At 44.1% G+C, this 25,874-nt stretch overlaps 2 protein-coding genes across 4 annotated transcripts in view; both read left to right on the top strand.

The window, feature by feature from the left end:
- The window catches only part of grik4 (glutamate receptor, ionotropic, kainate 4), a 139,960-nt gene extending 123,216 nt beyond the window's left edge, over positions 1-16,744 (top strand). Inside the window, exons 13-19 of the mRNA XM_060074884.1 lie at positions 6,122-6,231; positions 7,533-7,706; positions 8,653-8,818; positions 10,046-10,271; positions 10,953-11,081; positions 11,434-11,552; positions 12,461-16,744. Coding sequence (XP_059930867.1) covers positions 6,122-6,231; positions 7,533-7,706; positions 8,653-8,818; positions 10,046-10,271; positions 10,953-11,081; positions 11,434-11,552; positions 12,461-12,859 — 1,323 coding nt within the window. The 3' untranslated portion in view covers positions 12,860-16,744. The remainder of the gene's footprint in view (positions 1-6,121; positions 6,232-7,532; positions 7,707-8,652; positions 8,819-10,045; positions 10,272-10,952; positions 11,082-11,433; positions 11,553-12,460) is intronic.
- A 4,164-nt stretch (positions 16,745-20,908) lies between these two features.
- cbl (Cbl proto-oncogene, E3 ubiquitin protein ligase) overlaps positions 20,909-25,874 on the top strand; it is a 33,302-nt gene continuing 28,336 nt past the window's right edge. For all 3 annotated transcript variants that reach the window (XM_060076253.1, XM_060076251.1, XM_060076252.1), the window contains exon 1: positions 20,909-21,821. In XM_060076253.1, the coding sequence (XP_059932236.1) occupies positions 21,675-21,821 (147 nt within the window). In that variant the 5' untranslated portion in view covers positions 20,909-21,674. The remainder of the gene's footprint in view (positions 21,822-25,874) is intronic.

The raw sequence follows: 25,874 nt of genomic DNA, 5'->3' as shown, positions 1-25,874 counted from the left end.
ATTACCTGCAAACGCAGTCTATTTATTCCTCTCTTATCCCCGCTTTCCTCTCTCTTCTCATCTCAACTCCTCCCTTATCCCCCCTTCCAAATCTCTTACCTTGCATTCTGCTCTCTCATGCACTCTTTCTTTTCATTTCTTTATTTTTCTGAGACATGCTCTTGCATCACAAAATGAGCATAGAATTGCACATAAAGGAAACTCTATTCAGAGTTTATATCCTGAGGAACACATGCCATCCAAAAACTTTAGCTCCAGAGGTCAAAAGGATGTTGGAACCCAATTTCTGAAATGACAGAAGTGACGTTTGTGCGGTTTTATGCGCCGTTAGATTAGCGAGTGCATGTCTATGAATGGATTGTTCAGTGGGTGCATGTTTGTTTGTGTGAGGACGAGACAGAAAGCCAGAGTGACGAGATTACAACAGCTGTTATATGGCCGCGTGTTTTCACCTTCAGGATCCTGGAAGCACTGCTGTGAATAAACAGGCTCTATTTGCGGCACCGCTCTCTCTCTGTGTGTGAGCGAATAAAAAATAACCCACAAAGGTTGCCTGTGTTATCCCAGCACACAGCAGTGGGATTCCATGAATCAGTCTATGAACTAGACAAACCAAATGCAAAAAAACGGCGAAAACATTGTATAATGTTTTACATCCATTACGTCCATTTTATATCAGTGCATTGTAGCCGCGGCATTCACAATTTTTCCTGTGAGTCTGTTGGTAGCAGATTGTGTGTGTGTGTGTTTGTGTGTGTGTGTGTGTGTGTGTGTGTGTGTGTGTGTGTGTGTGTGTGTGTGTGTGTGTGTGTGTGTGTGTGTGTGTGTGTGTGTGTGTGTGTGTGTGCATTGGTTAGAGCCTGCGTGCATGGCTGTGTTCATGCGTTTGTGCGTATGAATGTGTGTGTATGCGTGTGTATGTGTCTTTGTTTGTGTGTGTGTGTGCCCAAGTGTGTGTCTGTGTGTGTGTGCATGTGCTTGTGTGCGCGTGCACTGGTTAGTGTCTGTGTGCATGCCTGTGTGCGTCCGTGCCTGTGTGCACGCATTTGTGTGTGTGTGTGTGTGTTCCTAATTAGAAGAGGAGATAATGAGGGCTGCGCCGAAGCCACGTCAACGTTGGAAGCTGCCCTGAGGGCTGAGAGTGAGAATCAGCCTTATTGACTGCCTGGCCTCACGTGAACCCCAGCACAATATCCGCTCAAAGACAAATGTGTCCCTGTACGTGCATAAGCAATTGTGCAAAACTGCGCTGCCAGGGAAACTTGAACACCGATCCCAAGCACCTTCCAAGCACTTCCCTTCCCTTCTCTCCATCCTGTGCTCTCCCCGTGACTCTTGTTCTCAGTCTCCCCGTGACTCTTGTTCTCACTCTCTCATCTCTCGTTCTCGCTTCCCCATCTCAAATCCTCTCCCTGCAGCGTTCAGACACACATCGCACCCATCGACGAAATGCAAACACATTAGGAAGCACGCGATTGTTTGTTGTAACATTTTAGGTGCGTCAGTGTGAGACGCGTACGCACACACACACACACACACACACACACACACACACACAGTGATATAAAGTCCCGCACAAAATGAACAGAGAGATGCCGATAGTATGAAACACAGACAAAATAATCCTGGGTAGTCACTCCTCAGACACCTCCAACTGCCATCGCAGTGCACCCATCTGCTCCGACACGATTATTTTCAAAAGGGAGGAAACCCTCTGTTAGGGTACGAGCGAGCGACAAGAGAAGCATTGGAGGTTGCGAGGGGGGGGGGTTGGTCGAGGCTACGGCGAGAAAGAAGTGGAGGGGAAGATATGGTAGAGGGAGGCGGCGGAAAAAGACAAACGGGGAGAGGTGAGAATTGGAAAGACGACGGGTTGTCCTGGTGCGTCAGTCAGTCTGTCCGTCAGTCTGGAGTGAATTGAAGCATGAGATCCCTCCCGGGGGAGTGCGCGTGTGTGGGGGGGGGGGGGGGGTGTTGAGTGGGTGAGTGTGGTGTGAATGCCAAGGAACGGCATGACTGCCTAGCATCCCTGACTGGATAACTGTACAGAGCCCCCTGATCCACACAATAAACAACATGGATACTGCTGGTCTTTGACTGAATCCGGCACTGCAGGGGGGTTTGTCCATCACTGCTCGAACAGGAAGTGGGCCGGGGGATGAGTTTTATAGCCAGTGTTTCGCTGTCATTACATTTGTTGAGATTTGCCTCATAAAGCAGACCCCTGTGCTGAACGATGGTTCTGGGCTTCCCCCTGGTCCTCCATCTATCCGTCCGTCCGTCACATAGAGAGCCCACCTTTGGCATCTTGTTACCGTGACTCACGTCCATAAAAACGGCGGCCCCGTTGCAATAAAGATCATTTAAACACACACAGAGCAGCAGATGGGACAGACCGTGGAGAGCGACCCGTGAGATTCTCTTATGCTGGTGTCCATATACCAGCCAGCCACAGCGCTCAGCCCTCAAAGCCTTTTCATTCATGCCAACGCGACCTTCCAACCTGACGCACTGATCATTGTCCCACCACAAACACGGCTGTCCGATCCCTTCACCCTCCATTCACCAGCTGCATCTTTACTAATTGCATGGAAAGAAAAGATGTGCACTTTTCCTCGTTCTGCGTTTGTACTTGAGCAGTATTCACTTAGAAATTAGGTCAAGAGGCTATGTCCCATTCTCAGCTTGTTCTTCTGTCACCTACTTATAGTACCTCCTCGAGAGAGCCTCCAGTCCCCCGCTAGTCCCTACGCCTCCTTCACCACCCCCCTAGAGGGCATCTGCCTGCTGCCATGACTCTTGTGCAGCATCACGCCAAGACACGTCCCTGCCCTTCTGTAGACAGAGACGCACAGGACGCAGACGTCTGCTGACAGACTGGGGGAAATGTGATGCATAACATCTGATCCATAACAAACATGTAGAGATGTACATACAGACACGCAACAACCTGTCCATCCTTGAGTCCAATTTTGGTGTGTGTGTGTGTGTGTGTGTGTGTGTGTGGGTGTGGGTGTGTGTGTGTGCCTGTAGATGTAGAAGCCTACAATCCGGGCTCACTGTCTGAGAATAATAGCCATTATTGAGCCTCAACCTTCTCACGTCATTACATCCATTTCAGGCTACTCACAGAAACACTGTCACAATGTGATGAGAATTTGTGTTTATTCCGCTGTTGTTTACACCTACACTCCATTCACTCCTCCAAACCTCCAAACCATAACACCACAATTCTTTCCCAGGTTTTTTTTTGTGTGTGTGAGAAACACATGCTTGTGTCCCAATCGAAAGCTGAGCTAACACTGATTTCGAAAAAGCTCATACAAGGCAAGCCCTGAATGGAATATTGTAGAGTGCACAACATAGTTCAATTCTCAGGTATATGTAAGACTATTGCTATGTCAGACATGCATAAAGCAGAAGGAAGACCGCTGTTATCTATTGCAGCGGATGCTCTGCACACATAATCTGCTGCATGCCGCATAACGTAGAGATAACCTCTTGGCCCGAAGGCGAGCTCATCTTAAACCCTTTCTTCATTTAACTTACAGCACCTTGAGTTTCCAAAAACTTGGGTAAGACAGTGTGTGATTCATTGTGTTCAGTGTGCAGGCGATTTATAACACAGGTACTTAAATACCTGCAGCTTTGTTGGTACACAAAAGTTCTTCTTTCTGCGTGTTTGTTCTGTTGAATTAAATTGATGTTGTTTGATGTGTTTTTATGCCAGTTATGAATTGAAGCAGAGTCTACATTTAGTTGATTATTATAAGATATTAATTAAAATATTAGTCAGTCTTTTAACCTTAGGTGCATGAGCTTCCTTCGCATTCAGTTTTCAAAACGACAGTGAAAAGCCGTATGCAATCCTCTGTGACAATCCAAGGATGCACTTATAATGTTTCAACCTGAATCAGCTGCTAACTGTATTGTGACAGTTAAGAAGTACAACCCTCTAACTTTGAGGAGATCTCATGCTTACCTAAGAGGTTAATATTATTTTTGAATCCTGTGTGAAGAAGGGAATTATGACACCATTTCAAATTCTACATTCCACAAGACTTATATAATGCAGACCTATGAAAGGTTTGCTCTGTAATGTGTAATTGTTGTTTGATGTAAAGTTTCTCCATCTCTCATTTCGCTCTCTGTCTCTCTCTCACGCCTTCTCTCTCTCGCTGTCTCTCTGTCTTTCTGTCTCTCTTCCCATCAGATCAGCTTTTCTACTCTGCCATCTGTTGTGTTTGGCGTGATGGTGGCACGCTGTGTTCCGTAATGGCACCTTGGCGACAACTTAGAGAGAGGGCAGGCTTGGCCAACCATTTAGCAAAATGCTTGTTCAGCACAGAGCAGTGGCAATAGATGGCACAACACATGTCAGCACATAACACCATTGGCTCCTATGCTTTACCCTGTGTTGTCCCGGGGAGCACTGCAAGTAATTTACCGTCCTATTGGTTCTCCTGAAACGATTGGATATGCATTGCATGTCCGCAGTGCTCCAGATGGATTTTCTGATAGTTATCGTCATCTGTTTGCATAATTCCTTCGTATAATCCCAGCAGTGTTCAGATAAGCAGACCGGGTTTGGATCCCGGTAATAAGGGGTCTGACGGTCGTTCAGTCCTCGTTTCGCCACAGATCCTATTTTACTCACTTAGGCTAATATGGAACTTATTACAGAGCTATTCATGGACTTTCATCTCTACATCAAGCCCATTGTGGCTTCATTTATCAGAATAAAAGGCCTGCACATGATCATTTTGCTCATTTGCAGAAAATTGTGCTGATCTTCTTGTACACATTTCTTTTGAAATATAGACATTGTTTCTGCATTGCAGAGTAGGATATCTTTCTGGCATATAATCATTGCTACATCAGAATTATCTTGATAAAAAGCGTGCCTTTCTCTCGCTCCAAAAATGTAACCAACAACGTTCATTTTGTATGCTTAAATTAAATGTCTTTGTGTGCTATCAGCCACAGCCATTTAATTGTCTTTTGGTTTACCAACCTACCGGCCGTGCTGTAGGACATAGTGATGTATATTTTCCCCTAATATCGATTTTTTGATAAGGCCAAATACCAAAGTGCAATAATACAGATATACAACAATGGCAACACACACACGGACAAACACACACACATGCCCACACACACACACACAGTACAATCTCCTTAGTGCCTGGTTCTATTTCATCAGTAATTGGTTTCATTTAGAGGATAATGGCTGTTGGTGCAGGATAATGAAACATTAGGCATTTCCCCCTATGTCCCCACTGGCCTGCTGGCTGCCATCCCTGTTTAGGCCACTTTGTCTACACTAACCTGGGTTACGAATCCAAACATACAAATTACTGCCCTTTCCCATCCCTGCTTTCTCCTTCCAGTGCGGCACAAACATATTAATCTCTTTCCTCTTATTCCATTCTGTGTGGACATCCAATGGTCTGTGATTTAGAGAAATAAATCAACCGTAGGCCACAGAAAAGGCAGAACATTTGAACGTCAAGGTTACAGTGTTATTTGTCCCCACTCTCCTTGGTTATTACAGGCAACCTTGTGCAGAACGCAAATACGGTCCCTCAATTGATCATGCCTTCTCCGAACACGCTTGGACTAGTGATGCTCTTCCTGCGGGGTTATATTGTGTAAGAAAGCAAAAATAAAAAAAATGGCTTATATAATGGAACGACCCCCATATTCAACTCAGACAAAGTCTATCGTGCATTTGCATGCAAACTATATGTATATGTGCATTTTCTAAATTATGTTGAGCACATTTACTCTCCTGTAATTTTAATTACTCCTCTTGACCATTTGCACCGTGTTAAAAAATAATATGGACTAATATAGTCCGTATATCAGAGCTTGGGTCGCACGTTCAAGCGCTGTTCTGTTTTTAATTAACCTCCCTCCCTCTTCACCCGGGGAGGCGCTGTTAAACGATACCTAGCTGGATAATGAGTCCCTCTCCATCCCCACCTGCGAAAGCTGTGCCTCTCCATTTATACACGGCTCCGCTGCAGCAGTAGCTCTACATGCACGGCGTGTTCGACGTCCCCACAACACAATGTCTCGGTGTGTGAGAGCATGCTGTTGTGTGTTTCCTGTGCTGCAGGGTCGCAGGCCCGGCTACTTCTCCTTCCTGGACCCCTTCTCCCCGGGGGTGTGGCTCTTCATGCTGCTGGCCTACCTCGCCGTCAGCTGCATCCTCTTCCTGGTTGCCAGGTAGCGGTTAAGAAACGGCGACACATAAATGTCCACACACATGCATACTTACACACACAAACACACACATACGCAATGCATGTACACACTCGCGCACATGCATTGAAACAGATGTGTAGAGATTATACATCGAAATGTGTTCTGTACTTGGATAAACAAAGGTTAAATAACTAAAATATGAATAAAAGAAATGAGGTGTGAAGACAGGGAGATAGATTTACGGAGAAGTGAAGGCGAGAGAGAAAGAGAGTGTGAGGTAAGGAAGATAATAAAGAAAAGACTGAAAGACAGGAATAAAGACAAAAAGATAAAAGCAAGAAAGAAGACCATGTTCTGAGTAATGGCTAGATGAAGAAAAATGAAACCGCTCTCAAACTGGTCTAATCCATCTCAAACTGTGTTTATCATATTCCTCTCTCTCCAGCACCATACTGACACCTTCTGGTCAGACTGAACACGACAGAACAGCCAATGCAGATCGCTATCAGTTAACCAAGCCATAAGTGACCACCATACTGTATTACAATTTTTTAGAGATGAAGTAACCAGAAACTAATTCCAGAAACAACCACGCACCTCCACTTTGATAATCTTTATGTTGTTAAAATTGTGACCAACGGCAGAGGTTGATTTGTTTATATAGGGTACAGTACTGATTGAACACTGCTGAGTGCAAGTCATTCGCCCATGCTCACTATTTTGACATAAGTGGATGCAATAATTGTAAATCCGAAGGAGCGCAGCCTCCCCCCCCCCCATGTGCCTAGAATGCCACATATGCCTTATAGTTGTGTTCCATGTCCCAATTAGTCTGCCTTCACTCACACTGTGTATGTAGATTGCACACTGGGACTGAGGAGTAGCCTCCCTCGAGAGCCAAGGTGACTTTCTGCTGCCTCCGTGCTCAGTTAAAGTCTCCTTGTGTCCTCCTTGTTTCCCCTCCCTGTCTCTCTCTCTCTCTCTCTCTCTCTCTCTCTCTCTCTCTCTCTCTCTCTCTCTCTCTCTCTCTCTCTCTCTCTCTCTCTCTCTCTCTCTCTCTCTCTCTCTCTCTCTCTCTCACTCTCTTGCTCTCCCTCGCTCTCTCCCTCCCTTCCGTCCCTCGAGTTCCTCTCCCTTTCATTTTTTGCACAATCCGTGTCACACTTCCGTCTCACCCAAACTGAGTTTTGCCTTCCTCTGAACTTCCCCCTCACGCTCTCAGTGTACTCAATCCCCCCAAAAATAAAATACTTCTCTCTTCCTCCCATGTCTCCCCCCCCCCCCCCCCCCGCGCCCCCGTGTCGCGGTGCTCCCTTGCTCAGGCTGACGCCGTATGAGTGGTACAACCCCCACCCATGTCTGAAGGGCCGCTGTAATCTGCTGATCAACCAGTACTCCCTGGGGAACAGCTTCTGGTTCCCCGTGGGCGGCTTCATGCAGCAAGGCTCCACCATCGCACCGCGGGCTTTGTCCACGCGCTGCGTCAGCGGAGTGTGGTCAGTATGGACGCCAGTCGTGCACGCACGTTGGCATGCACACACACAAACGCACTCACACACCCCCACATAAAAACACGTCACTCACACCCAGGGTCTCACACACATCCCCACACACACACACACACCCCCACAGGACAAAACAGGTTCAGAGAAATGTATTGACACGTACACACATACACGCAGACACACACAGAATGACGCATATACACAGAATGACACAGTATAGACATGCATACACACAGAGTGCAAAGAGGAAAGAGTCATAAAATATAGTATTAATATACTTTTTTTTTGTGCAAAAATTGTAAAATCCTTCTGCCATGTTGTGTTCATATTGGATATTGGATTGCATACAAATGCATACTGAATGCATAAAGAACGTATCCATACATTTCCATTCCCATCCAATAAGATACATGCATTCACTCAAACAGTCAACCCAGGCTCATTAACATTGCTGAAGTACTACTTATTTATAATGTAATATATGATTTATGTTACTTTCATCAACATATTTGCTGCTTTATGTGTGTCCTTATCCGTCTGTGTGTGCTAAAAACCTTCATGCATAACTTGATATCTTTTCCAATACAGCATTGTTTCCACGTACCCATCTTGCTATCCATCCATTCCATCCTGCCATCGAACAATCCTGCAGCATTCTGTACATCAGGTTTGACCCATTTCCGTTTACGTTTGGTATGTGCACGACATCATGTGAAACACCCACTATTCACTGTTGTTGGATTCATAGCGCGTGGATTCAGAACTGTTAAAAGGCTGAGGTGTCCCATTATTACAAAAATAACTCACGAACCTCGGAACGTCACCGACCAATCACAATCAAGCGTTCAACAATGCTGTGGTATAAACGCAGTTTGGGGCCACACCGCCTTACCCCGTCCACAAGGGGAGAACCTAAGGTCTCTCTTCCGCTCCTCAGGTGGGCCTTCACCCTGATCATCATCTCCTCGTACACCGCCAACCTGGCGGCCTTCCTGACGGTGCAGAGGATGGAAGTGCCCATCGAGTCAGTGGACGACCTGGCCGACCAGACGGCCATTGAGTACGGCACCATGCACGGCGGCTCCACCATGACCTTTTTCCAGGTCGGCGCCTGGCGTTGTGTATACATGGATATGTATATCTGGATGATAATGATGATAACATGCGCTGTAATGATAACACGCACGTGGTGGATGAGAAAGGGAGTTAATATGAAGATGGACGTCTGTCATCACACACGCACAAGCGCACACAAACACAGACAGAGACATGTGCTGTTATACCCAAGGTCATGCAAAGTCATTTGCATGCACACGTGCTCTTGGACTGAATATTCCCAAACACACAAGTATATACACACAAATCCACATACACACAGAGACCAGGACCACTAACTAACACACACACACACACACGCACACACGCACACACGCACACACACACACACACACACACACACCAACACATACACATACATACATACATACATACATACATACATACATACATACATACATACATACATACATACATACATACATACATACATACATACATACATACATACATACATACATACATACATACATACATACATGTACCAGCTCGCCACAGACAGACAGACAGACAGACAGACAGACAGACAGACAGACAGACAGACAGACAGACAGACAGACAGACAGACAGTCAAACAGACCCACACCGGTTCCCATCAGCGATGTTATCCTCCATGTCACCCTCCCGTGCAGCCCGTCCTCAAACTGCCACAGTTCTTATCAGCTTCCTGGCTGCTCGTCAGTACCACAATTCAATACACTTCAGACAGATGAAGTTGAACTACGGGGCTCTGGTAGAGAATTATACTCTGTTCCATTCACCCTCTCTAATTCCTCTGTACATCGGAACAAATCGAATGAGGGAGAGACCGAAGCGTGAGACTGGACAAGCAAGACTTGTTACCGTGTCCACTTCCTGGTTGTTTTTGTTGTGGTTGTTGTTATTGTTGTCGTCGTCGTCGATGTTCCTGGGACCTTAGATTAAAATTTGCTACTGAGCAATGAACAAAGACTTGCAAGAATAAACAGAAATTTCAAAGGACACCATGAGGCTAAACAAAGGGATTTGAAATGTGATGCAACAAATTAGCATTGGAATAAATCAATATGCATGATGTAGGCAACATGAATGGAAATGAAGAATAAATACATCAGAACAAAACAACAGGCTTCTCAAACTCATGATGAGGTGGATGAGTCATCGGAAGGCCCTTTACTGTACTGTGTCGTCAAGTATGCTTCCTTTTCCATTTCCTCTTTGTTCTGCCCCCGCAGAACTCCCGCTACCAGACGTACCAGCGCATGTGGAACTTCATGCACTCCAAGCAGCCCAGCGTGTTCGTCAAGAGCACCGAGGAGGGCATCGCCCGCGTGCTCAACTCCAACTACGCCTTCCTTCTGGAGAGCACCATGAACGAGTACTACCGCCAGAGGAACTGCAACCTGACGCAGATAGGAGGCCTGCTGGACACCAAGGGCTACGGCATCGGGATGCCCCCAGGTCCGTGGAGCGGGACGGTCCATTGGGGGGGGGGGGGGGGGGGGGATCACTGTCGGAGTGACAGACAAGAGAAGGGGGACAGCTAATAGCCCATGTCCCTGGGGGGGGGGGGGGGGGGGGTTGACGGCGGTTGACGGCGGTTGAGAACAGATGGATATGGAGGAGGCACAGTGAGATAAGAGCAAAGAGAGACGCAGCTAAACAAAGAGAGACAGAGATTTGGTTAAGATAGACGGCAGGAGAGAGTCAATAGTAAGAGACTCTAGCTCACATTTGCCCAATGGTGGATAAAGAACTTGCATGAAGTACAAATAAAGACCTTCCCAGAACACTGTCGCTACTTATTGTGAAACAAGAACAAAACAACTGAAACGCTCATTGTTTATCAGCGGGTTTTAATGTGGTTGTGCACGTATAGCTGTCCTTGTAGGGCTTTGTTTTACCTGATCTTCTGTATATCCATAGCAGGGGGGCGGCCATTACAATTTGTAGTTGATTAAATACTCTTGATGCACATTTTCATTCATTTTCATGTTTTATAGTAGGGACACTTTATTGGCATTGGCATTGTCATTGAATCATTTGACAGAGACGCTCTGGGATCAAATGCAGAGTTGTTTTGGAAGTGCAGCTTCTTTCAGGGAGCAGCTTTAAGCCTGTTCTCCTCCCTCTCCCCCCCAGGCTCAGTGTACCGGGACGAGTTTGACCTGGCCATTCTGAAGATGCAGGAAGACAATCGTCTCGAAATTCTCAAGAGGAAGTGGTGGGAAGGCGGCAAGTGCCCAAAGGAGGGGGACCATCGTGCCAAAGGTGCGACCCAACCTCTTGTTCCTTTGCTGATTACTATGATTAATGAGCAGATGCTTTTAATCCACTTGCACTGAATCCAAATACATGTCAGTAAGCAGCATGCAGTGGTAAGGAATTTTACTCAAGGACTGGTAGACTGGAAACCAGGCTCTTTTAGCTTGGTGGTGAAACACCCTTGTCGCTACCCTATCCTGCTCCAGTACTGCTCCCATTCATGAATCTTTCTCTCCATTGTGTTCTTTCCGTTTTATCTGGTTACTGTAATGTCTCTCTCTCTCTCTCTCTCTCTCTCTCTCTCTCTCTCTCTCTCTCTCTCTCTCTCTCTGTTCTCTCTCTGTTCTCTCTCTTCTAGGATTGGGCATGGAGAACATTGGTGGCATCTTCGTGGTGCTGGTCTGCGGCCTGCTGGTGGCCATCTTCATGGCGGTGCTGGAGTTTATGTGGATGATGAGGCAGACGCCCGTGACGGAGGTGAGGGAGGACTATATAACATGCTTCTGCTTTCTCTCCCTCTCTCTCTGCACTGGGGTCCAGCCCCACACGGGGTAACTTGCTTGTAAATGTTCTGACAGAAAATATAGTGGGGCTGGAGTGTTGCCAAACGTTTCGCCCATGGCCAGCCTCAACAGACTTCAGAGAAAGGAGAACTAGCAGAAAACCAAGGCTTATTCCTCTATTTACATGTGGGAACCCTTCTCTAGTTACAAATTCTGGATTGTACTAACCCTAACCCTTATTAGTAGTAGTAAGATCTGGGCTGCAGCTGTACATGAATAAGTAAAAGGTGCTGATGTCAAAGTCTTACCTTAATAGTTGTTGTCATGGCTTAATGATGTCCCGGGGGTTTCTTGCTGCTCATGTTATTGGAGCAATTTATTAAAAATATATAATTGTCTTTACTATTGGACCAATGTCATTTGTACTCAATAAAACGTTCTAAGTACCACATTATGTGGCTTATGTTGTCTGCTTCAATGTTTCAAATGTCAGCCCGATGTGTGTGTAAGTGTGTGTGTGTTTGCGTCTGTAGGTCTGTGTAAATCTTTACGCACTCTGCAATTTTCTGAATACTACTTCTGCAATGCAATACTATATGCATACATTTTTACTGTATAGAAGATATGCTTCACTCTGTAGTGCATCTATGTAGTCATCCAATTTACCAAATCAACCCTTCATTTCCTTATCCTTTTTCCACATGTCTAAAACTCTTATTTGACATTAATTTGATCAAACCACCCATCTCACTTCAGCCGGCCTCTCTCTCCCTCTCTCTCCCCCACCTATCTACCTCTCTCCCTGTGTGTGTGTGTGTGTGTGTGTGTGTGTGTGTGTGTGTGTGTGTGTGTGTGTGTGTTTGTGCGTGTGCGCGTTTGCAGCAGTCCATGTGTGAGGAGATGCTGCGGGAGCTGCAGGGCATCGTCCTGTGTCGTGACAGCCTGCAGGTGAGGCGCCGGCGGGGCGCGTCCATCCTGCGGCCGCGGCCCCTCCCCCTGGAGGAGCGCCGGGCACGGACCGCCGCCGCCGCCGCCAGCCTCAGCAACGGCAAGCTGTGTGGGGGCACCGGGCTGGCAGAGCCCCCCCTCTCCCACAGACTGGCCCAAGAGGCGGCGCTGGTGGCCCGGGGCTGCAGCCACATCCGCATCTGTCCCGAGTGCCGACGCTTTCAGGGCCTCAGGATGAGGCCTCCGGGGGCCACGGGCGCCCTGCCCTCCCCGACACACAGCGACGAAAGCATAGAGTGGGACAAAACCACCAATAGCAGTGAACCTGAATGAGCCACACCAAACACTGTGTGCTGCTGGCGTAACCACACAACAACACATGTCCTGGACTCTAGTTCACCCCCCACCCCCCCACCCCCCCACCCTTAAACACCGACCCCCACCCGTCCAGTTGTCAACTTTACAGGGATTTAAACATCACCTGGTACACAGCTGTCTCTGAGATTGATTTCACAGACAAGGACCTTCCTGCGGGGATTTCTAGCTCATGAAGGCATCGTCCGGTAATGAACCCTGGAAGATTCTCGCCGTTTTCCTCCTCCTTTTGATCGAGGATTGAGGGTTCGGGGGGGGGGGGGGGGCGGACTTGGGGTATTTATACCTTCAACAAGATGTATCAGTCATCCCTGTCCGATAGAGAAAAGACTCAACTGAAGCGTGTGTATCCATGTGGACCGTCTGTTGGCCGTCTCTCTTACATCGACTTGGCAGGAAACAGACTGTTGGGTATTTGTACTACGCAGTATTTTTCAGCCATGTTTCATTGTGCCGTTTTGTTTTCTTTTTGTATTCTTGCCCCTCCTCTGTTGTTACCGTACTGATGATTGTTCTTCTATTGCTCTTCGATAGACTCTTCAAAAAAACTTTTTAATCTAGAGACTTAGAAGGTGTACTGCCTCTGGGGAGCTGCAAAAGAACACGTTGAATAAACAAATGATGAAAAAACCCAAGGTCCTTCTTTAGATACTTTTACTTTGAAAGTGCCAAAAACCATGTGGATATCAGGAGGGGGCCCCACAGCCTTGTTAGAACAGCAAAGAGAACGCTGAAGCGAATAGACATGGACTTGTTTTATAGTAGGGACTATTCCACGGACAAAAAAATGTTTGAATTGTAATCATCTCTGAAAGACAGCGATGCATGTCAGAGGCCTTGGCAGAAGCTCACAGAATGATTTCTATTTTCGAGGGTGGTCAAAGTGTGAGTATTAGCATTCCTAACTGGTGGGAAGGTTTTCTTTGTTATGCGCATTCTTTGTGTACACACACTCACACAACCATACACACACATACTGTACATACATTCATACTGCATACAATGTTGAAGGCATTTATGTTCCGTTGTTCTATGGGTTATTCTTGTTTGGTTTATTTACTTTATCACAAAAATATTTCTTCTTAAACAAGATCACTCGATCCCTGATGTTGCTTTTTTAATACTATTCATATTTTTAAAAAGGAAACATTAAACTTCTGGTCAATTGTGGACATAAGAAGCACTTTTCTTGATTGTTTCGAAATGTCAAGGCAGTTAAGCCTTTATGGAAAGTCACGCTACAGTCCCTGTCACAGATTAGTGGTGGGACGCCACTCTGCAAATGCTTTACTGGTGCAAAGCTAAGAACCAATTTTCACAGGATTACAATCTGATCTTCTCCAGAGTGTCCACGTTATTGCATCATTATTTAGAATTAAAGGAATGATTCAAGTATTAACTTCTTGAGAGCTCTTGAAATCATAATGCAGGAAAGTAAAATGTTTTACATTTGTTTTACTTGTATACTTCTTCAGACTCTTTCCTGAGGTATTGAGAACAAAGCACCGGTAGAAACCATCTCCAAATATATTTTTATGGCGCCGGGTCAGAAATTAACGAGGACCTTAAGGGTCCAGTAAAATTCAAAAAAGATGCCCATCATATAAATGATAGCATGGTCTGGTGACGCCACATTTTGCCTGTGGTTAGAATAACAAAGGTCAAAGGATGCCTTAGGAATTCAAATCCAGTGACAAAAAGATTATATTCAAATCCAGTGCCACAGACATACAGGACATTTGGAATTTCTGACAGGTCAGCGTGCATGCTGCCTATGGGGGGAGCCAGCAGCCATCCGTTCATCCAGACATTGCCTGTGTGTGTTTGTGTGCATGTGTGCGTGCATGCATGCGTGTGTGTGTAAATGTGTGTGTGTGTGCGTGTGCGTGTGAGTGTGTGTGTGTGTGGGTGTATGTGTGTGTGTGAGAGTTTAATGTAGGTGCTGATGGGCACTGAGGTTGGTGAGGAGGATGGTAAACCTGCCATGCGGTGCTGGTCTCTTAGCATAGCTCCGGGTCATACTTAAATGGTAATACTGTTTGCTGTGTAATCGTTTTGCATTAAAATTATGCATTCATCGGTTTTGTTTGGGATTCTGAGTGGGCCGTCTCATTCCATATTGAGTACACACCACTTCTATGCTCTGGGAGGAATTTCTAGCGAGGTTTGACCTGTGTCTCTATTTTGGATCTCAACCCAACACATTTGTGATTGGCACTTGATATGTTCAGCTTTCCATAGGTGATAGATATGCTGCAGGAGTGGATGGTTGTATAAGAAAGGTAACAAAATTAAATTGATTCTACCGTCCAAAATGTTGCATAGTTATACATTACTTATAACAGACATATATTCATGTCCTTACTATGTGGATTTAAATCAACACAGATGCACACATTGTGTACGCAATCGATCATTTATACTTTCCATTCAGATTTTAATGACTTAATGGATTGTTTCAGTGCATTATTTTAAGCAGAAATCAGCAATCTATTCCCACATAGTTAACAGCTGTACAAAAGACATGCCAAGAAACTGCTGGGTGGCACTTTCGAAACTCCCAGGAGGAGAATTTTCTCCATCTATTTTTTTTAAGCACGGAAAACATTTACAGAGGTGTTAAGTCAAGCATGGTTGGAAGGGGATTGCCAATTACCTTAAAGACAAGAGCAGGACAAGAAGCGGCCACGGGCAGACCTGTGGGCAGATAGTGGGCTATTCATGTCCTTTATTTAATACTGTTGACTTTATTGTCTCCTAAAAAAAAAGTAAAATTTAGCTTGGAACGTATTCTTTATATTCTTCTACTGGTTTCATAGGTGAAGAGAATCTCGTCAGCTCATACCGCTCTTCTTCCCCTTTGTGAAAAATCTTAAGTTAATGGGAATGTAAGAAGTCTCCCAGCCCAAGCTCTTACAGTAGCCACTTAAAACCCTTCTAACGGCTCTGGAACGTTCTCTCATTAGAGCTGTCAAGAGAGCACTATGCACACTATATCCTCAACGCACGAGGGTGAAATCTTTCTTCTCTGAGCACCTGTTTCTGCATCCTCAGCATAATGTGGCATTAGACACGGCTGCCTGGTGGCACGTCACCACCTGTGTGTCCCGCTACATCATATTCACGACACACACACACACACACACACACACACACAAACACACCTACACCCACACACACACACACACCTACGCCCAAACACACACACACTCACACACACACACACACACACACCAGCTGTATGTCTGTGTTTTGCAAGTTTATTTTCTCCTGCATAAATATAGCACATCCCTACCTGGCGTCAAGTACCAGCTGTTGGATATATGGAGGCCATGATGTGAGCTGATGGTCTGCCGAGGCATGTGCAAGTTAATGGTGCAGGCTCATCCAATTATATCGACACTGATGTATTGTATTGAAGCTATTGAATTGATATTCATTTCATATCCAAGGCAAAAAAGTGCCTCTCTCAGTCTGCAGTGATTTGATTTTCCAAGGTTGAATGACTTTGATTGTTTGCTTCCCATAACAGTCTGTAATGAGCTTCAAATCTATGACCGTCAGTTACAGTCTTACAGACCATCAATAGTTACCACCCTACACCTAATTAGATTGGATATATTTTCCAAGAATGCTTACTGATAGATTTAATGGAATCTGGTTGCCAGGGGACTATTGTTGCGTGCTTAAGTTGACGACAATCTTGGTGTTAGGATTCTCCTCACGGTGAGATGCTGTCAAGGCCTGTACACAGCCCTTTGTTCACAGACAGTTGTTGAACATATTGACCAAAACATCTTGACATTGCTTGTCTTTCAGAGAAATAAAACAAGGCTTCATTCATGTGGTGTTTCATTCCTGTCGCGATCGATGGTGAAGCATTGATTATCATTTTGTGTGTGTATGTGTGTATCGGTTAGTTTTATAGGGTCAGGGTTAGTAGTTAGTATTCGAGTTAGTATTCCTTAACCATGTCTAACCCTACTAACACTCACCATATTTCTAACATTAACCCTATTGCTAACACTCAACCTATTTTGCTGCATTGTCATAATAATGTCACACTTAAAAAACAGAAGCGCATTTTACATTTAATTTATATCAAGTTACCCTTTGGGAACCATGATTATATTACCAATTTAACATTAAACAATGTTTCTTCAGAAACATGTTACCTATTCCCAAGATGCCAACCAAAATAAACCATCAATTTAGAGACAGCGGATTCAAATTGTACAAATGTGAGGCAATTTTCCATGTGCAAGTGATTTATTAGCTGGATGATGCTGTAAAACTCCACCAGTCCATGAAGAAGAACCCAAAATGACTTGGCTCGTAAAATCTTTTTTCTCTTTTTTTTTTTGTTTGTTCCACCTCCCAACAGCAAAATTAAATCTTCTGTGCAAGAAATTAGTGAACCAAATTTGTCTTGCCTGCATTAATTAATACATCATTTCATTATGTCATATTTTTTAGTTATAATCAGTAGTTTTATTATTTGGATCTTATCGTTGGTCAATTTGGGTTTATGAGTGTGGATTTTATTCAAGCATTGGCAATAATCATTTTAGGGTCTAATGGTAAAAAGTTAAATACATACATACATACATACATACATACATACATACATACATACATACATACATACATACATGCATACATACATACATACATACATACATACATACATACATACATACATACATACATACATACATACATACATACATAGAGAGAGACAACTCGATCAATAGTTTGCCATCATATCATAGCAGGAAGGTCACCTGCTACACCTAGTGGTCACTGCAGAACATTACAGTCAATGTATGAAGCTGTATTTAATATATGAATTGATTAATAAAAAGGATGATACCATATTGGACACACCATCATAAAAAAGAAGAAAATCTGGTCTCCACATTGATGGTGGCTGAGATAAATGCACATGTCATCGATCTATGTTACTCCTTACGAGAACCAGATCATTTTGCCATATAACTCCTATTCTCTCCTCCTTCCACTGGCTTCCAATGAATGCCAGGTCAGATTTAATAGTGATAGCACTTACCTCTAAATCCTGCACAGCTTAACTTCCTCCTACCTGAAGGACCTTATTATTCCCTATTGAAGCTCCTCCAGACTTCAGGAGCTTTTTATCAATTCCAAAGGTGTCAAAGAAATCTGCAGGTAACAGAGTGTTCTCATATTGAGCGCCTTATCTGTGGAGCAGACTGGCCCCTGTATCCAGGTAAGCTGACTATCTGTGGAGCAGACTGGCCCTGTAACCAGGGAAGCTGACTATCTGTGGAGCAGACTGGCCCCTGTAACCAGGGAAGCTGACTTTATGTGCAACAGACTGCCACCTGTAACCAGGGAAGCTGGCTCTGCAGAGAAATTAAATTCCAAACTTAAAACCTACCTCTTTACTCTCTCTCATTTGGCTCCTCACCAAGCTCTCATTACAGGTAAATCGACCTGTTAGCCAGAACTAACCTGCCGGTGATACAAGATAAGAGGTCTTCCACATGGTCCTTGTCCACCCTGCTCCATCTAATCATAATGCTGTATCTGTTTAAGTGTGTTGCGGCGATCGTGACCGGGCGCCTGGCCACCCCACCAAACGGATACAAGTTTGCTCATCAGCCAGCAATTGTACTTCAAATCTTTGCTTGTAAAACTACTACTATGTTTCTAAATTATGACCCCCGTTGCACTCCTAACCATCCCTGGAAAGAGGATTCCCTGACGTTGCCTCCCTTCTCAAAGTTTCATCCTTTTTTTCTAGCCCTTTGATGGGCTAGAGTCAGACTTGAGTTGACTTCTCATATAGACGTCTCATTATTTCCCAGCTTGTGCTGGAGGTCCGCAGCTATGGCGGCATCTTTCTCCATCAACGCCCCTTTCTTCACTCATTTCAACAATGCTCTATTCCTCCAAGGATTGAATTGGACATACGCGCCTTTAGGAACACCTAATTATAAACCGTCATATATTTAACTGAGTGGTTTATACTGTTCCTAGGAGTCGTGAACTTACAGCTATATAACGCAGAGTCGTTGCCAAGTGTTTACCTGTATGGACCACCTCCTCCTCCAACCTCTTTACCTTGGTGCTCCGGTCTGCTTCAATGGCATTTACTTGGAATTCTAGAATGTCATAGCTAATTAGCTATAACCCTTCAGCTGTGTCCCGAGATTCATGCAGGTAGGCTTCACAGTTTAGCTGGGACAGACATTGAAGGGTTTGTGTGTGTGTGTGTGTGTGTGTGTGTGTGTGTGTGTGTGTGTGTGGGTGTGGGTGTGGGTGTGGGTGTGAGTTTGGGTGTGGGTGTTCACACATTTGCATGCACACACACACACATACATATGTTCATATACCTATAAATTATGTATTATTGAATCATCAAACATGCATCTATTTTATTTATGCAATGAAACAACCAATTAATTTTAATGCTGGATAACCTCGTTATAATTAAGTTTGACTTTCATTACCTCATCAATATTTGACAAAAAGTAATGATGCCAAATTAAACTAGCAAATGCATTTCCTGCAGAGAATGTGGTGAGTGCTGTAGTGCAAAGTGAGGTTGAAAAAAGGTTTCACATAGTTTAAGATGTAAAGAATGTTAAATGGCTTAAATCAAGCGAAGGGATTTCAGTAAAATCAATGTAAACATGCACACCATTTAAAAAATGTAAAATGGTGTCAAACAAACAAAGTGAAGAGTTCAACAAATAGCTAATGTGATACTGTGTGTGTGTGTGTGTGTGTGTGTGTGTGTGTGTGTGTGTGTGTGTGTGTGTGTGTGTGTGTGTGTGTGTGTGTGTGTGTGTGTGTGTGTGTGTGTGTGTGTGTGTGTGTGTGTGTGTGTGTGTGTGTGTGTGTGCATCCGTGGAAAGGTATGACAAAGATTGTGAAGCACTGAACCAGACTGAGGTTATTAGCTGATTAGAGCGTGACAGCTTGAGTCTCCAATATTGAACTTTTTCATAATATTCAAACTTTCTGAGACACTGAATTTGGATACTGAATCTGCTGAAAGCCATAATCATCAAGATTAATACAAACAAAGGCTTGAAATATTTCACTTTGGGTGTAATGATTCTATACAATGAGTTTCACTTTTTAAATGTAATTATTGAAATTAAGTACATTTTCCACAATATTCAAATTTATTGAGATGCACCAAAAGAGGCTCATCCATTAATGTCTGGGGCCTTAGCAGTTTTCAGCAGTTGTTATTTTCTTGTGGATATTCTCTTCAAGGACTCTGTAATATTAAAACTGGGGTAGGTTATCTCTTTTATTCTGGCACCAAAGCTATGTGCCATGTTCTGTTAGTTAATTAATTAGCGTGACTTAAGGTTAAACATTTACATTTAGCAGACGCTTTTATCCAAAGCAACTTCCAACGGTTCAAACACACATTAACGCATCGAGGGCAGAGGCAAACATTCAAGGGGATAGACAGTTATTCGGGAGTGGTTAGGATTAGGTGTCTTCTTGCTCAGGGACACCTCGACACTCAGCATCAACCTAGAAACCTTCCGGTTTCAAAGCAACCTCTCCTGCGCGAACCTTTTCCAACATTTGGACCTACACTATTTATTTGCCAGACGGTTAATTATGTACCACAGTTTGCTGTTCCCTTTGCCTTCATTTATAATAGTAATAAAGAAATCTGCCTTGGCCTTTTTCAAATCATTTACCACTGTGTTTCTTAAACCAGTAGCCTACAAACTAAACGGTCTTAGTCCAGATTTCAGAGCACTGAAGTTCTGACAACTCGTTTCAATCAAATGATCATCGACAAGTATCCACCAACCATTGATTGATATGTGGATGTCTGTTGAAAACCAGTCTTGTTCTTTTGGGGACCATTGAACCACTGCGGGCAAGCGGGAGCGCCTGAATCTTCTCAATGGCCCCTACTTTGTGTGTGATCGGCGGCGCGCGCTGCTTTAGGGCCCTTATTCAGCGCGAACACGTACGCGCATGCGTACACGGAGAGCGAGGAAGGGCGAGGTGAACGGAAGAGGACGTATCGGAGGGAAGGGGAAGGGCTGCGTACACACGTCACGGGGAAATATAAATTAGCAGCCGCTAGGTACTATTTCATGTCTATATCTATTTATTGATACATTTTCCCACGTGTGTCCTTGATATCCTGAGACCCGTTGGAAGTCATTCGTTCGGGCCACAACAAAAAGATCCAGCGACCAGTCGCCCACTAGGAATGAGAAACAATGTGACTGGTTGGAGACACTGAACTTCCCGTCAGACTGATAGAGGCTAAAAGGCAACGACGACGTTTGGCTTTTGTCCAGGGCTTTAACGCTAAGGCAGTTTGACAGAGTCGTGGCCATTGCCCCCTGCTTGGTGAAGAACAGACATTCTTTTCTCGGACATTGCCTCGCTTCTTTACTGCAGTGCGAGAGGGTGAGGGTGCAACACTGCTCCAGCTGCAGCAGAGAGCCGCCGACGGCTGAATGAGGGATATGCGTTGACCACCAGCAACCTGGCCAGCTGTATAGCAACCATCCTGTCAGTTTGACTATCATGGAAACCTTGCCTGGATAAATCCACCCGAGTACACCTCCCCTCCCCCCGCCCCCTCGGACCTTTGCTCGGACACGACCCTCGGGCGCTGTCCTAACCGGGGGGTGCAAACCAACCCCCGGATCGAAGCAGTTGCAGGATTCTTAGGGTTGGTTCCCTGGCCCCTTCCCTGCCCATCTGTCGCTCTGGCCGACCCGAACCCAGCCCGACCATGGCAGGGAATCTGAAGAAAGGTGGGGGGCTCATCGGTATGATGAAGGATGCGTTCCAGCCACACCACCACCACCTCCATGCCCACCATCAGCCGGGCGCCGTGGACAAAAAGACGGTGGAGAAATGTTGGAAACTGATGGACAAGGTTTGTGATCTTCTTAGCCAGCTGTTTGCGCTGCTGTAGGTGTTAGCGACATGGCTAGTTAGCTTAGCTGAGTAGCTATTTGCAAGCTAATCTGCTGCAGCCTTCTGGTGCCCAGCAAGAGGAAGCAGGCTAGCTAGGCAGTCGAGAAGGATATGCATCTCTGACAACTCAATACACATTGAACCTTCTAGTGGCGAACAAACTATTAAATGCCAAGTAAAATAAAAATAATATGAAGAAATATGTGTTGCTTCATATTGGGCCAGAGACACAGAGCCGCTAAATTGTCTGTTGTTCGGTACGAGGGCTATGTTTTGGTCTTAACAGCTCTGGTCCTTCCGCACACATTTGTTAATAATAACCATCGAGATCTTTTCAACCATATAGGTGAGGTTTGGTTAAAGATTCGCACTACACTGTGCGAGTTGAGCTTAATTCAGTGAGGTTTCTGGAGTGGCTCACAAGGAATGATCTCCGTAGCCTACATCATTGACATGACCACTGTCTACCGCCTATCAGAAACGAGGCTTTAACAAACCTTTGTCACACACAACCAACACAAGATAACGTGACCGTTTAGGGTGGTTTATAGTGTTACAGAGGCTTCTCGTTTCGCCACTTCAACTTTTCGGAAAAGTCCGAAGCCGCTTTGACCCCCGTTTCCTGTGTGATTCCCACATCATTATCAGAACAATGAGAGGACAAGACAGCCTTTTGTTTCTCCAAGTTCCAGTCGAGGTCTTTTTAGTAGTTAGCTTATAGTGACAACCGTCTATAAAAGTATTTTTTTAAAAAAATATTTTTGCACTATTAACATCTATGGGTATTATTGATTAATTATTGTGACTTCAGTCGGAAGGTGTCATCGACATATGTATTGATTATAATAGGTCCTCAATGTCAAACATCTTTGGCAATTAGTGTTTAGTTAAATCATAAGAAATGTAAAAGGATGATTCATGTTCCCTTCAAGAACGTATGGGAGTCTCCTAATCCCCTGTTAATACAAGGGACACAATTTATTTGCCACAGTATACTAATTGGATCCATCTCAGAATTCAATCACAGCTTTCTACCACCTACATTTCATTGATGTACAGCAATTCATTCAGATCATTTGAGTATTCAATTAATTAATTATTAATACTACGACAATGTGGTCTTAAAATCTGACCATCATACTTTTGGACTGGATGCGGATGGCTTCTTCAGGATGTGATTGGCAATTATATTATTGTTGGCATTTGGATTGTTGTGGCATCTTTAGTTATTCGATTTTATCTCCTGTTAGATTCTTTACGCTTCCTTTTTTGCAGTTACATTATGAATTGGGAAGTTGGGTAACAAGATCAAATAACTAACATTAAGAGATGATTACTGTTGTGACAGTATTGCAAAACCCGGTGTTTTATTGTGAAAGTTAAAATAAACGTCAGAAAACCTACTGCACCCCACCTTTACAACTAACTTACTATCTATTTTAGCCTCTTGTTGGTGTATGAGTGAAACAATAATGGTGGAATAAAATTCAATGATAATAGTACTAATCTAGTCGCTGTCATTCTCTTGTAGTATGGGAAGACTAGTGGAATGTGGTCTGTTCACAATATGTATTTTTATGAATATAGGACAGGATAGGAATGCAGCTTAGCTTGAGGGCAAACATTTAACACCAGTCATGCCACCTTGAGTGATGTGAGAGAACAAACAGTGGTTATAAGTGCATAATTATGCACAGACTTAATTATGCATGTAGACTAAAAGTGTATCAAAGTATACTTGCACTTGGTGTTGACTACCCCTTTGCAAACAACTTGTCTGTTCTTTTATATAATGAGTCTAGGTTTGCCGGGCCAGGCTAGTACGAATTTGGATTAGAATGGAGGGGTGGAGGAACTGTAATAATGCTATAGGTTTATGAGCAGCTAAGCTAAGCTCCTCACGTATCAAACATTCTGCTGCTTTGTCTAGTTTTGTAAACAAAGTTAATTTCCTGAATGAAAAAGTGAATTGTGGTCAAGTTACTTTGAGCCTTTATGAATTGGGGTCATGCAAAGTATTTTCATCTTCCTGTAAGGTGGTATTGCGATCCCGACCTCAAAGGGAATTTAGAAAATTCAACCTGATAGCTTGCCATTCTATTCTTGCCATGTTGCCATCAAACAAAATAAGTGCCAGAACTGTTCTATTCTATGTGTAGCGTTTGACTTGAACAGGATCTTAAAGGTAAATTATCTAACAATGACACCCAAGTGTTTAGAATGTGTTGCTCCAAACTCAGAATATTGTAGAGAGTTGTATCCCCCGCCACCTCTTCATCAGAATCGAAGCTCCTCTGGTTTACCAGGTTTAGGATACTGAACAAGCACAAGACAATGGCACGTTATATTTGAAGACGATTGTAATTATTACATGGGCAATGACACAGCAAGTTGTTCAGTGGCGGCATGTGGCTCAGGAGGTAGAGTGGGTTGACTGGTAACCGGAAGGTTGTTAATTAAACATTTTAGAAGGACAGCATACCAGCATACTCTATGCGTAGCGTTTGACTTGAACAGGATCTTAAAGGTAAATTATCTAACAATGACACCCAAGTGTTTAGAATGTTGCTCCAAACTCAGAATATTGTAGAGAGTTGTATCCCCCGCCACCTCTTCACCAGAATCGAAGCTCCTCTGGTTTACCAGGTTTAGGATACTGAACAAGCACAAGACAATGGCACGTTATATTTGAAGACGATTGTAATTATTACATGGGCAATGACACAGCAAGTTGTTCAGTGGCGGCATGTGGCTCAGGAGGTAGAGTGGGTTGACTGGTAACCGGAAGGTTGTTAATTAAACATTTTAGAAGGACAGCATACTGGCTGTAGCATTGTTGTTGGAGATGCCTGAATTTCTACCTAGCATGTTTCCTTAATCTCTGTCCTATCCCTGTCATTTTACGATTTTGGTAGAGAACATTTCTTTCATACACAATATGAGAGTTTTAAGTTATGGTCCAGTGACAATTTTGCATGAACTCAATTACAGTACAACAGTTCTGTGACAGTGGACGTTTAGAAGTGGATGCTTTTTTTGTTGTGAATTTGGTTAAACTACATAGAAATGTGAAAAATGCTTAATCGTCAATGTTTGTCCAACTTTTCCTGATTTTATTTTATTTTTTTATTTTTTTATTTTGCTACCTGATAGGATGGTCCAACCTTGTTCACTTTTATTATGAAATGTTCCCCTTCTGATGTTGTTGATTGATGCAAGTCGTCCTGTTTTACATCGTTGGGGTTTGGATTTTTGTCTTTTTAAAGGCAGATGTTCAGAACTAGATTTCCCTCCGTCTCGCTCTGTCTCTGTCTCTGTGTGAGGTGGTTATCAGGGTGGCCGCGGGGTATTAAAAAGTCTTAAAAAGTCGTAAATCAATTTTCATCAAAATAAGGCCTTAAAAAGTATTAAATTGTCTTAAATTCAGATTGCATTGGTCTTAAATATTTGTGTGCCATGTCAGTGCGAAAATGCGGGCAATCTGTTCTGCCAAATATTTTTTTTCCGGTAGCCTGTGCGCTGCGTTGTCTTTGGTTAGGTCAGAGCGTAGACTACTGCGCAGCTAAAGCGTCTACATACAAGTGATTACATAGCCTAATAGCTGGCTAGCCTGCTAACTAGCTTTCTAGTCCTGTCAGTAGGGATGGGCATAATTAATCGATGCTCGATAATTGATCGTTAAGAAATGCGTCGATCAATTTATATTGTTATCGATCAAAAGGACGTTGTGTTGCATACTGTGAGTCTTGAAGCATTTAATTGAATATAACCCTGCCGACTGGTGGAAAGTGAATGGAAGAAGGTTCCCCAGGCTGTCAAAGTTAGCGCGACAATACCTCTGCATCCCCGCAACTTCGGTCCCGTCAGAGCGGGTGTTTTCTGCTGCTGGACTGACAGTTACAAGGCTGCGTTCGCGTCTGACCCCCGAGCATGTTAACATGCTTATATTCCTAAACAAAAATATGTAGGCTGGAGTTACTGTATGCTATGGACAGTAGGGACAGTCACCACC

Source organism: Gadus macrocephalus, chromosome 16, assembly GCF_031168955.1.
Source record: "Gadus macrocephalus chromosome 16, ASM3116895v1".
Taxonomy (NCBI): domain Eukaryota; kingdom Metazoa; phylum Chordata; class Actinopteri; order Gadiformes; family Gadidae; genus Gadus; species Gadus macrocephalus.
This window is presented reverse-complemented; position numbering and strand designations above follow the sequence as displayed.